General features: G+C 44.5%; 1 protein-coding gene across 6 annotated transcripts in view; it reads left to right on the top strand.

The window, feature by feature from the left end:
• AP3M1 (adaptor related protein complex 3 subunit mu 1) overlaps positions 1-12976 on the top strand; it is a 119794-nt gene extending 106818 nt beyond the window's left edge. For all 6 annotated transcript variants that reach the window (XM_085608723.1, XM_085608722.1, XM_085608724.1 and 3 more), the window contains exons 8-9: positions 7653-7797; positions 11991-12976. In XM_085608723.1, the coding sequence (XP_085464849.1) occupies positions 7653-7797; positions 11991-12091 (246 nt within the window). In that variant the 3' untranslated portion in view covers positions 12092-12976. The remainder of the gene's footprint in view (positions 1-7652; positions 7798-11990) is intronic.
• The last annotated feature ends 798 nt before the right edge of the window (positions 12977-13774 follow it).

Raw genomic sequence — 13774 nt, 5'->3', positions numbered from 1 at the left:
GGAGAGACTAGGAGGGACACGGAGGAGAGACGCGGTAAGCAGGTAATTTTTTTCCTATTTATTTTACACCTCCTCACCCTCCACCCTAGCCCCAGATCATTGCCGGCTGCCACTGTCAGCGCCTGCGGGGCAGGGTGCCCCCAGCGTACAGTGCCTCTCCCCCTCTTCCTTTGCAGCCAAGAGCATGTTGCATTCTGGGGCTTGTGGTGTTTGCATTTTGCCTTTAAGGACTCAAAATCCCTTCATAAGGTTGGCTGGGGTGCTGGGACTGGCTGAAGTTGTGACGCATTGCAACGAGGAACTCCCCAGCTGTGTTTTATTTTTAACGTTTCACAAGGTTGAGCTAGTAGTGAACACTTCACATATTGTGTGAGTTCACTCTTTCGTTCATGAGTGCAGCAAAACAAGAAATGACAGTTGCAATTGATTTGAATGCTGTTTAATGAAAAGGTTTAAACTAAACTTCACTCAAATCATGCCTAGCATGAACAGCAGCAGCCTCCCTGAAACAGAGTATGTACAAGACAGGTGCCAGCAGAGGGAGCAGCCAATGGTTCCATCACACAGACGCAGGTGGCAACAACGAGACTTTCCTCTTCCCACAAAGTGGGTACAGATCACATAGCAGCAGTGCAAGTTTCTTTTCATTGGCAGCAGCAAAGCGGGCCTCCTTCTTTCACAGAAGGCAGCCACAGTGCAAGCTTCTCTTCAAGAACAGGAGGGGCAGGGTAGGAGCAAATAAGGCTTTCTTCTTTCACAGAAGGCAACATCAGTGCAAGCTTCTCTCCCTTGTAGAACAAGTACAGACAGCATGGCAGCAGCAAAACAGACTTGCTTCTTTCACTGAAGACAGCCACAGTGCAAACTTCATCTCTCTGCAGAACAATACAGCATGGTATCAGCAAAACAAAGTTTCTTCTTTTATAGAAGGGAGCACAGTGCAGGCTTCTCTGCAGAACAGGAGGGGCATGGTATGAGCAAAAGAGGCTTGCTTCTTTCACAGAAGGCAGCTGCAGTGCATGCTTCCCTTCCTCGCAGATCAGGAGGGGCAGGGCAGCAGCAAAACAGACTTCATTCTTTCACTGAAGGCAGCCGCAGAGCAAACTTCTGTTCCTCACAGAACAGGGACAGCATGTCAGCCGTTAGACAGTTTTCATTCTTTCACAGAAGGCAGCCGCAGTGCAAGCTTCACTTCCTTGCAGAACAGTACAGTATGGCAGCAGCAAAACCAGCTACCTTCTTTCTCAGAGGGCAGCACAATGCAAGCTTTTCTTTTCTGCAGAACAGGAAGGGCAGGGTATGAGCAAAATAGGCTTGCTGCTTTCACAGAAGACAGCCGCAGTGCAAGGTTCTCTCCCTTGCAGAACAGGTACAGTACAGCAGCAGTTAAACAGTTTTCATTCTTTCACAGTGAGCAGCCGCAGTGCAAGCTACTCTTCTCTGCAGAACAGGAGGGGCATGGCAGCAGCAAAACAGGTTTGCTTCTTTCACTAAAGATATCCGCAAGTCAGTGCAAGCTTCCATTCTTTGCAGAACAGTACAGTACAGCATGGCAGCAGCAGAATAGGCCTGCTTATTTCACAGATGGCAGCTGCAGTGCAAGCTTCCCATCCTCACAGAACAGGTACAGCATGGAAGCCATTAAACAGTCTGTATTTTTTCGCAGAAGGTATCACAGTGCAACTCTGCAGAACAAGAGTGGCATTGTATGAGCAAACCAGGCCTCCTTCTTTCACAGAAGGCAGCTGTAGTACAATCTTGTCTTCCTTGTAGAACAGGGCCACATTCCAGTTCATCGTTCTTGTGCCCACCATGCCACCTCAGGCAGGAACCAGCCATATGCAAATCATTTATGACCCCGCTCTAGTAGGAATACTCCAGCCTGAACTGCCTCGCTCTCTCGGCACAGGAAAACAAGCAACTGAAGACAAGTTTCGTCCTATTTGGGCCTCTTCATTCGGGTGTAGCTAGCGCCCTGTGGCACAGAGAGCACAGGACCCACATCTAGGCATACCCGTCCCACATACAGTGCCACACTGAGATGCACAAACAGTGATGGGTGGAATGCTTGAATTAACCTCAGCCTCTGGTAATTACTCTGGGCCACACTCTAGCCCATCGTTCCATTTCCCATCATGCCACCTCTGGCAGGAACCTAGCAAATTATTTTAGATCCTGCTCACCAGTATCCTAGATGATTTCAAGCATTCCATCCATCACTTTTTGTTATTTTTTTATTTTGATGTCCTAAGTGTGACAGGTTTAACCTGATGCCCCACTGTGTCTCTGGAACCATGCTACACCCGGCTGAAGAGACCCATGTATGCATAAACTGCTCCTGGGTTGCTTGTGTTCCAGTCTGAAGAGGACCTGGCTTGGCAGTTAAGGCTGGACTGTTCTATTGGAGCAGGACCAAAGCTGATTTGCATATGGCTGAATCTAAATTCAAATGTCATGGTAAGGAAAACACACAATGGACTGGGATATGGACAAGTAATTATCTGTGGCTGAGATTATTTCAAATATTCCACCCATCAGCTTTTTGTCTTCTGAATTAATCTCAAACCCTGGGAATTTCTCTGAGCTGCATTACAGCCAATTGTTTTATGCTCATCATGCCTCCTGAGACAGCAACCAGCCATACGGAAAGCTGCCTTGATTCTGCTTCAATAGGAGCAGTCCCATCCAAACCGCCGGGCCAGGTCTCCCCTGAATTGGAACAAAAGCATCCTCAGACTGGTTGCGCCTCCTTAGGCCTTGTCTGTAGGGTGCAGCTTGAGTCCTGTGGGACAGTGAACGTCCACTCAAGCATTCCACCCGTCACGTTTTTGTTTTCATCAGTGCTGCCTCTGTCATTTCTGAAAGTTCTGCTGTGGGCACTCTGGCCTGCAGTTACTACTGTAACTCCTATTGTTGTCATATCCTGTAGGCTTGCTGCTGTAATCATGAAATTTTGATGTCCTTTCCTGTAGCATGTTCTGGTCTATCCTCTGACAGCTCTGCTGCTGTCATCACAATAGCCTACTTCTGCTGCAGCCTATCCTGCTGCAGTCATCCTGAGCCCTATTGTCACTGCCCGTCCCGCTGCTGCCTCTGCTTGTCTTGCACAACGCTATCATTCTCTGCTGTTCAAGTTGTCCGCTCCGCTGACAGTCCTAAAGTCAGCAGCAGCGGCTCCTCCGCTTTGGTGGAGGAACGTTGCCCCCCCTTCCTGGGAGCCAGTCGAGGGAAGCGGGGAAAAATAAAATTATGATAAAACCAATTTATTATAATTTTATTTTTTACCTTTTTCCTCCACGGCCAGCCAAGTCTGGGCAGGGCTTGGCTGCCATCACAGCCAATAGGAGAGGAATAGTGCACAATGTAAGTGCACATGACGATTTAGTCGGCTGTCTCAGGCCTCCCAAACTGTCATGTACACTTAGGTTTCTTCAACCCAGCTGTGTTGCACAGCTGTGTTGGAGGAACAGCACAGACTCCCAGGCACTGTCTGAGCAGCCAACCAAGATGCTCAGACCAATTCCTGCGCTGCTCTCATGCTATTGAGAGCAGCGGCGGGATTGGGTGGGGAGCCTGTGGTGGTATCCCAAGGACTGCTGGGACACCATCAGGAGCAAGAGAGAAGAGGAACACTGAGGGGACCAGCAGGGTCGGAACAATAACTTACAAAAAAAAAAATTCTTTCCCGAAAGCATTAAAGGAGCCCTTCAGAGGTTAATCTTCGGCAACATGTGTTGTGTTCCACAAGAAACACTGTTCAATAGCCCCTATGCCTTTAGTGAGGTGACCTTATTGAGCAGCCAATGCACCACTGGTAACCATAAACACCCTCCTACTGATTTTGTTAAATTGTTATTATTTTTTAAAATGGAGGTAACCGGCACTTGCTCTGGGTGCAGTGCGTAGTCTTTTGCTGTTTTCTGTAGCCTACTCCCCTCCTTTCTATGTGAAAGTGCCTCTTGGAAGCCACCCTCTAACTTCGCAGCATCTCTGAATAATTTCCCCACAATTTCAGGCATCTACCGAAAGTGGGTTCGTTTTTTTTAAACATTTTTGCATTCAATAGTTTTACATAGATTAGGCAAACAACCACAACGTTATTAATAAAAATATGTTTAATATTTGCTTTTAGTCCAAAAAGCGATTTCCCAAAGCACACCCTCTCCTTTTATTCATTGAGTTCCTTTAAATTTGAATCTAGTTCAGCGTGCATACACCCGATAGGTGCTCCGTTCTATGGCACCTTTCGTAAATGACACAGTGTGACCCACATTGTTGCGGGTCTCCGGGTTGCACTGCTTTATACACACGGTAGTACAAATTAATCCACCTTAACCATAGCTTAGTTCAATTCATCCATTTTTTATTCCAAAGTTTTCATTTCATGTCACGTCAAAGGTTGCAAAATTCATCATTCTTATGCATCTTGCTTGCTGCATGATTGCCAATCCAGGCCTATCAATGAGCCGTTACAGAATTTGAATGCTCCCATAAGATCCATACATCACAACCCAATGCATTTCGGCTCGTTAGCCTTCGTCAGGGGTATCTACAATTAAAAAGTGTATGTCAGCCACATTGTTGTTACATTAAACATACTATGCGTTGCTGTGCAAATTATACCCAAAAAACATTTTTCAACATCTTACTGTAACTAATCTATATGGTCTTTACTCCTACATAAACAAACGAAAAAACGAAAAACGCAAACTAAATGCGTGCCCCTTCCTGTGGAAAAACTAACAGACTTGCCGCCCCATATTAATCAGAATAATCATTAAACCCTGTGCCAAAAACACAACAAAAGTTTACAGCGCCCCAGTGCTACTCGAGGTTTTCCCTCCCTTGTTGCCAGCAGTCCTGAATCAACGTATATGACCTACGTTGTAAACTCCACGTACCTAATGGGAACCCACCGCTAATTCATTCACTTGTGCTTGTCCTCCAAGTTACCCGACAAGTGCCGAACGGACATCATTTAAACAAACTTCCTCCCGCTCACCCGTATATCATTGGTGAAAACATACCACATGTCAGGTTAACCCCTCCTATTTCGTGCTCCTTTGTCTGTTTGCTCCAAGTTACCCCACCATTTAACGAACGTACGTCACACCAAGCGAATATTTCTCCCACACACCCGTGTATACTTGGTAAGAGAATGCCGATGTCAAACTAACCCCTCCCCTTTCGTAACCCGCGTACTCATAACCCTTCGTATTCCTAACCCGTTTGATTAACAAAACCGAGCATCTGACGCTTTGTACCAATATAAATTAACAATGTCAAAACCAGTGTCAAACCCTAATTGAAAAGAACAAAAAATTGGATGAAAAAATAATAATAATAATTAAAAATTAAAATAGTGATCAAACAAACAATCATATTTAGACAAAACATAGTAATCAGAAAATCCGCCGTGGCCATTTTTTTTTTTTATTTTTTTTATTTTTTTTAGGAAGCGTCCTTTGACGTGTGTTTGAAGTCCATGGTTTCTGAGTCATTCTTCCTTGGGATGCTAATAGGGGTTGGAATGGCCAGTATAAAGTCCAAAAAGCGATTTCCCAAAGCACACCCTCTCCTTTTATTCATTGAGTTCCTTTAAATTTGAATCTAGTTCAGCGTGCATACACCCGATAGGTGCTCCGTTCCTTGGCACCTTTCGTAAATGACACAGTGTGACCCACATTGTTGCGGGTCTCCGCGTTGCCCTGCTTTATACACACGGTAGTGCAACCCGGAGACCCGCAACAATGTGGGTCACACTGTGTCATTTACGAAAGGTGCCAAGGAACGGAGCACCTATCGGGTGTATGCACGCTGAACTAGATTCAAATTTAAAGGAACTCAATGAATAAAAGGAGAGGGTGTGCTTTGGGAAATCGCTTTTTGGACTTTATACTGGCCGTTCCAACCCCTATTAGCACCCCAAGGAAGAATGACTCAGAAACCATGGACTTCAAACACACGTCAAAGGTCGCTTCCTAATAAAAAAAAAAAAAAAAATGGCCACGGCGGATTTTCTGATTACTATGTTTTGTCTAAATATGATTGTTTGTTTGATCACTATTTTAATTTTTAATTATTATTATTTTTTCATCCAATATTTTGTTCTTTTCAATTAGGGTTTGACACTGGTTTTGACATTGTTAATTTATATTGGTACAAAGCGTCAGATGCTCGGTTTTGTTAATCACACGGGTTAGGAATACAAAGGGTTATGAGTACGCGGGTTACGAAAGGGGAGGGGTTAGTTTGACATCGGCATTCTCTTACCAAGTATACACGGGTGTGTGGGAGAAATATTCGCTTGGTGTGACGTACGTTCGTTAAATGGTGGGGTAACTTGGAGCAAACAGACAAAGGAGCACGAAATAGGAGGGGTTAACCTGACATGTGGTATGTTTTCACCAATGATATACGGGTGAGCGGGAGGAAGTTTGTTTAAATGATGTCCGTTCGGCACTTGTCGGGTAACTTGGAGGACAAGCACAAGTGAATTAATTAGCGGTGGGTTCCCATTAGGTATGTGGAGTTTACAACGTAGGTCATATACGTTGATTCAGGACTGCTGGCAACAAGGGAGGGAAAACCTCGAGTAGCACTGGGGCGCTGTAAACTTTTGTTGTGTTTTTGGCACAGGGTTTAATGATTATTCTGATTAATATGGGGCGGCAAGTCTGTTAGTTTTTCCACAGGAAGGGGCACGCATTTAGTTTCTTGTGTTTTTCGTTTTTTCGTTTGTTTATGTAGGAGTAAAGACCATATAGATTAGTTACAGTAAGATGTTGAAAAAGGTTTTTTGGGTATAATTTGCACAGCAACGCATAGTATGTTTAATGTAACAACAATGTGGCTGACATACACTTTTTAATTGTAGATACCCCTGACGAAGGCTAACGAGCCGAAATGCATTGGGTTGTGATGTATGGATCTTATGGGAGCATTCAAATTCTGTAACGGCTCATTGATAGGCCTGGATTGGCAATCATGCAGCAAGCAAGATGCATAAGAATGATGAATTTTGCAACCTTTGACGTGACATGAAATGAAAACTTTGGAATAAAAAATGGATGAATTGAACTAAGCTATGGTTAAGGTAGATTAATTTGTACTACCGTGTGTATAAAGCAGTGCAACCCGGAGACCCGCAACAATGTGGGTCACACTGTGTAATATTTGCTTTTGCCACATCTGGAACATAGTTGTCTGTGTATGTTGTGAGCTCATAATTTTTATTTTTCTAAAGCTTATTAATGTGGTACCTGTATCCCATCTGTAGTTTAATGATAGTGGGTTAGTTCTTGCTCTATTTTTGTCACATATCCTAGGTAGAATATAAAGGGTTTTATTTGGTTTACACCATAGAGCTAATTGGCTGTATAGTCAAGCAGTTAACGAGTTCCTGCCAGCTTCTCTCAGACACAGACAATACATAAGCAGTAGAAAAGATGCATGGGTATTACTGTGGCATATACAGTATCAGAATTAGGCTTTAATGGCTTGCCAGAGCAGTTACTGTATGGTATACCTGTGAATTCAACCTCCTAGAAGTATTTGGTTAGGAACAGCAACCGTCTACTGGCCTATATTTGAATTGGTGTTGTGGTCTTTGGAGCCATTGAAATTGCAAAAAACATTATTTGTCATTTTAGGTATTGACCTGGGATGTTGGCAAAATAGCTCCTCAAAAGCTGCCAAACTTAAAGGGCACGGTCGTCCTACAGTCCGGAGCGCCAAGGCCCGAAGACAACCCCAGTCTCAATGTACAGTTCAAGATTCAGCAGCTGGCTATTTCAGGTAAGAACAGCTCCCCAGAATGTGGTTGGCACCAAGCTCGCGTAGAGGTGCATGAACTGCTAGGATCGTACCGCTTGTTGGTGTTTATATTCTGCATTTAATTTCACCTCTTATGAACATTTGCTATATTGGGTAAAGCACCCCTATGCAGTCTGAGTGTATATGTCTCTAGCCTGTAAGATAGCACCGTCTGATTTGTGTGTGTTTTGAAGATACCCAACAGTTCTAGGAATGTTAAAATTATTTTTAAAATAGTATAAATGCCGTTGGTTAATCATTTAACCATTAACTTAACAATCTGCTTGCTTATGTATATTCTGTTTATCAGGTGTCTTCACTAAAACAAAAACTAACAGTAATGTGTAAAGCTTAATGAAATGAAAGAGGCATTTATAGAGCGCATGGCTACCCTAAGGCCTCCCAGCGCTAAGAACCAGACGACCAGTAAGCAAATTAGTTAGGCAGAAAGAAAAAGATACGTCTTCAGAAGCCGCCGAAAGGGCAGGTATTCCTCCTCCATACGGATGAAGTCTGGGAGGGTGTTCCATGTTTTGGAAGCGACATATGAGAAACAGCGACCTCCACATCTGGACCTGAAAATTCTCGGGACCATAGCTAGGCGTTTATTTTCAGAGCGAAGGTGCCTTCTGGGATGGTATGGAGAGACTATCCTTTGAAGGATTAGAGGGCCGTTTGCGGCCATGATCTTGTGCGTGACACAGAGGGCCTTGAATGTAATCCTTTCAGAAATAGGGAGCCAGTGCAATTGTCTAATTGCTCCTTTCGCTGATTCTCTTCACGAAATTTGCAAGAGAATTCTTGCCGCACAGTTCTGGACCTTCTGTAGTATGCCTATTGTGGACTGGGGGACTCCTAAATATAGGGCATTCGCGTAATCCAGCCGTGACAAAATCAGTGCCTGGAGGAGTATTCTTCTTGCATGAAACGGGAGAAGAGGCATGATCTTTCGTGCTGTCTTCAGTATCCCAAAGCAGCACCCAGCTACCTTGTTAGCCTGTGTCTTCATGTCTAGCCTTGCATCCAGCCACACTCCCAAACTCTTGATGTTGTTTTTAGGAGTAGGCGGGTTTCCCATACAACTAGGCCATGCCAACGGCATGTCTGGAGGCAAAGGTTTTCCCAGCAGCATAAGGTCTGTTTTTGCTCCATTTAACTGGAGGCAGGACTTTTTCATCCAGACTTATATTTCCTCAAGGCATCTGGAGAGATTACTTCCTGGCTGTCCCGCGTCTTTAAGGGAGACAATGAGCTGGGTGTCATCGGCGTACGTGACAATTTGTATGCCAAATGCCTCCACAATTTTGGCTAAAGGACTCATATAAATATTAAAAAGAGTGGGGCTGAGTGATGAGCCCTGAGGCACTCCACTCTTCAAAGGCACGTTCCTAGAAGTTACATTCTCCTCAAAGACCTGGAATGTGCGGCCTTCGAGAAAGGAGGCTATCCATCTCAGTGCGGTACCAGTCATCCCTATCTCATGGCATCTTGCAATAAGGATTTGATGGTTGACGGTATCAAAAGCCGCACTGAGATCTAGGAGGATTATTCCAGCTGATCCTCCTAAATCCATAATTTTCCTTGCCTCCTCCACTACGGCGATCAGGGCGGTTTCAGTGCCCTGACGAGATCTAAAACCAGTCTGTGTCGAGTGCAAGCAGTCATGTTCCTCCAGATAGGAGGAAAGAGTAGTATTGACATGCTTCACTGCTATTTTGGCTATTCCCGGGAGCAGGGACATAGGGCGATAGTTAGCCATTACCTCCGGGTCTGATCCTGGTTTTTTTAACAGGGCCTTCACCATCGCTTCCTTCCATAGTAAAGGGACCTTGCCTGTTGCCAGTGAGGAGTTAATAAGTGTTGCGATGATGGGGGCTACTTCTTGGGCAGCCTTCTGCAGCACAGTAGGGGGCGCCTGGTCTTTTGGGGAACCAGATTTAAGTTTATTAAGTAAGGACATCGCTGTGTCTGAGTGCAGGGGCGGGAAAGATTCCAGGCTCTGATCTCGACGGTCTCCAATTTCTTCCGTCTGAGAATCATGGTCAACAGTGGGGACTGCCGAAAAGGCTGAGTAAATCGCCTGTACCTTGTCCTGGAAAAACTCTGCTAAATTATTACAGCGCCCTTGTAAGTCAGTGGGGGTCACTGTGGTAAATGGAGGAGTAGTCAGGGATTTAAAAATTTAAAAAATTTCTCTGGGGGTGTTAGGTGCTGATAGAATCTTTGCTTCATAAAACTTGGATTGTGTTTTCGTAATCTCTACTTTATACAATTTTATTACATCACAATAGACTTTCATTTTCTCGAATGAGAAGTCCTTCCTCCACTGTCTCTCAAGTTGCTTACAGTTCCATTTGAGATCCCTCAGCTCCACGGTATACCATGCAACTTTTTTGGGGCCTTTTTTAATGTCCCTAAGTGTTATAGGGGCTAGTATGTCCAGTGAATTCTTGATCCTGTGATTGAATTGCAAATTTGCCCTTTCCGGGTCAGGGTCGAGGCGGGGACGTGTTTCTTTAAGGATGGCAACCCATTCCTCCGTAGAAATATTTGACCAGTTTTGGTTCAGAATTTTGGAGTGGTTTTCAGCCTTCCTGCTCATGGAGGCTGACCAGGAAAATGGGATTAGATAATGGTCCGTCCAAGGGAGCGGCTGGGGGTCCTCTACCTGGATGTGGGTATTGGTAAAGATCGGGTCCAGCAGATGTCCTTTGACATGAGTTGGACCCGTCACTTTCTGGGAGAGGAGTAACTCCTCTAAGGCATCCGATACTTCCTCCACATAAGTGGCGGCACGGGATTCAAGGTGTAAATTAAGATCTCCCAGAACAGTGAAATTAGGCAGGGAACTGACCAATAAAGATGTGTTATCAATCAAGTCACCAATAAAGGATCCTATCGCACCTGGGGGTCGGTATATTAACATACCTGAGAAGGTGCATGTAGGTGTAAATTTGATTGAAAAGGAGCAGCTTTCGCAATCCCGGATAAGCCCGTCCGATATCCTACAGCTAAAGGAATCCCTATGAATAATGGCAAGGCCTCCTCCTCTAGTAAGGTCACGATCTTGCCTCTGGATGGTATAACCTTGGGGCAGTGCCTGAACAACCGCTGAATTAGACCAGTCCGTAAGCCATGTCTCAGTGAGAAACATTACATCCGGGCTGGTATCTTCTAAAAGCAATCTGATTTCTAGCGAGTGTTTTGGTAATGAACGGCAGTTTACCAGCTCCGTTTTAAAATCAGAGTTCAAAGGATATATCTTACCCGCCTGATCCTCTGACTTGAGGGCGAAGTTGCATTGAGCGCAGTGGATCTGGTCAAAGGGGGGGCCCAAGCAGTGGTGACATTTTATGCGTGCCACGGAGTTTTCTTAGCCGATCAGACGTATATGGGCGCGGCGCTACAGCCGTGGGAGCAGCGGTCGTGGCCTCTGGTCTCGTTCGGGCGCGGACGGGCGCAGACAGGCTTGCCTTCGGCGCGCAGAATTAAAGTGCAGGTAAGGTGCAAAATAGCAAATGTTTAAAAAGTTTTTTTTTAAAATGAATGTTAAGAATAAGAAATATAGAGCACAGCTCAAGACCACGCAGCTTCCTTCACTGCCGCCTGGGTTCTAGTGCGCGCTCGCCACATCCGCCCCTTTTGAGCCAGGACGCGCAAGCTCTCTGCGGCAACTGCACCGCTAACCCCCGCCTCCTAAGATGTCGGCCGCCCCCGGAGTATAACACACAACTCCGTCCCCAGAGCTCCCCGCATCAACTATCCCACAGAATTAAAGTGCAGGTAAGGTGCAAACATTACACACACACACACACACACACACACACACTGTAAATATTGAGTCTGTTCTCAAAATAAAACAGTTGCTATTGTCTTAAATGTGTGCACCAGCCGAGCATGGGGTGAAGAATGTCATTGGTCGAGGAAATACTTCCTGGGTTATCAGTGCTCGAGCTGGCAGCATTTGGAAATGGATAGATGTGCCAAGTCCAGCATTTCTCTCAGACACGTGCTGCCCAGCTGCTAGACATAGTCGGCACCCTGTGGATTTGCTGTGTTAGCAGGTTCTTTTGAATGTTGAATCTGATGAATGATTTTTGATATAGGGACTGTCTTTCTTTGTGCATCTTTACTGACTGGATGATGATCGCCACCGTTTCCTCTCCTACTTGCAGGGCTGAAGGTCAATCGACTGGACATGTATGGAGAGAAATACAAACCCTTCAAAGGAGTGAAATATCTGACCAAAGCAGGGAAGTTTCAGGTCCGGACGTGAGCTCCAGAGCACCCTAAGGACAATAGTATTTTTAAATTACTTTTGAATATATCAATCAGATGCTGCAACTGACATTTGGGGAAGAAGAAGGGAGCTGCTGCACACAATCTCTTCGGATTGACTGGGATCTTGTCCTCCAGATAAGGGAACCTTTTGTATTGGGCACTTGTAGTATTAATGATAGGAGAACAGTTTGTGGTGTTAAATTTTAATGAAGGATTTGCAGAGCACATGGTACTGTTATTGCTTTGAGAGAAAATATGTGCAACTGTTAGTGCTGCAGTATAGGTGACCGTATCCACATTGTATAGTCATGATGGTGAGGGCAAGTGCAGGACTAGTTAATTCAGTGTACGTCCAGGGATCACACTTGACCATTTGTCTGATGTATGTTTTTACAATTTCTGTTTAGTGATAGGACGCACATGTTCTGCTGCCTGCCTGCTATGAAAACACTTTGCACACTAGGATATATTAAATGTTAGTGATGTGTCGCCTTTATCCAGTTGCCTTAGTTCTCACTTGCCATTGGCAAATAAATCAAAAAGTAGCCTATAAGTAGAAGTGCCGTTAACAAATTTCTGAACACCTCTTTTTCTATATTTTGGGTGGAAGGTATTTATCTGTTATGTTGCCTTACTGTCCGTTAAATGATGTCACTTTTCCTGGGTGAAATGTCTCACATGCACAACCATTGTGATCCATGCAAAAGTTAATAGGTAAACTTTATTGTACTTTAGAGAAACTGTAAGGGAAAACTAATCTGTACGTTTCTTTGCACAGGAGGCTTTGTATATGTTTATATAAAATATGGACTATGCTGTGTGTACTGAAAAAGGGTCCACTTTGTCTGGTTCAGTAAATTATTGACATTTTTATCCTCTATTTCCTCTGTCTCCCAAAGGAATTATTGTTGAGTATGATGGAATATTTGCTTTAAAAAAATTTACTTTAAAGTTTTGTATTGCACTCGACGTGTGTGGTGACAACAGAGCTTCTTATAGTGTTATTGAATGTCTCTGCTATTTACTGTGTAAATATCTGCGGAGTTTGACTTCAGGGGTATTTTCATTTTCTGACAGGTTGGATATCCGTATCAGAGTTAAATGTTTTTCGAAACCAAATCATGTTTACATCTTCTGTTCCATGGAGTTGCTTTCATTCATTCCATTTTGCTTTGGATCTACTGATAATCTCACCAAGGTGTTGCTTCCTGGTACTTTGGAAATGTACCCCCGTGAGGGCACACTGGTGCAGGGTCACCCTCTCGTCCACGGGTCCAAAGACTAACAAAAGAGAGATCGGTACTGGAGTGGAGTAAAACAAACCAAGTTTATTAAATGCTCATGAGCAGGACTGAGTCCAAACAACACCCTCTCGTGTTTTGTTGGAGGAAGTACACTGAATTCACAAACCATCGTCCTTGTATACAATTTTGTTGCAATGCAAGCATGTGGACAGAAATGGAAAGAGCGAGTTTAGACACAGAAATAACAATCCGCAAACAAGGGCAGGTGGATGACCACTTGGTCAGCAAAATAAGGAGGAGGAGCAGGAATGTTTGACAGCAGTAAACGGTCAATAGATTGCACCGGCAGCTACAAATCCCCAAACACGTACATTGCTTAGCCAGGTCAAAAAAGGTAAACTAAAGTTGATGACACAAGCAGGGTGAAAAGGCGA

Source organism: Triturus cristatus, chromosome 1_2 (genome assembly GCF_964204655.1).
Source record: "Triturus cristatus chromosome 1_2, aTriCri1.1, whole genome shotgun sequence".
In the NCBI taxonomy this organism is placed as follows: Eukaryota; Metazoa; Chordata; class Amphibia; order Caudata; family Salamandridae; genus Triturus; species Triturus cristatus.
Note: the sequence above shows the minus strand (reverse complement) of the source record. Positions and strands in the feature narration are given on the sequence as shown.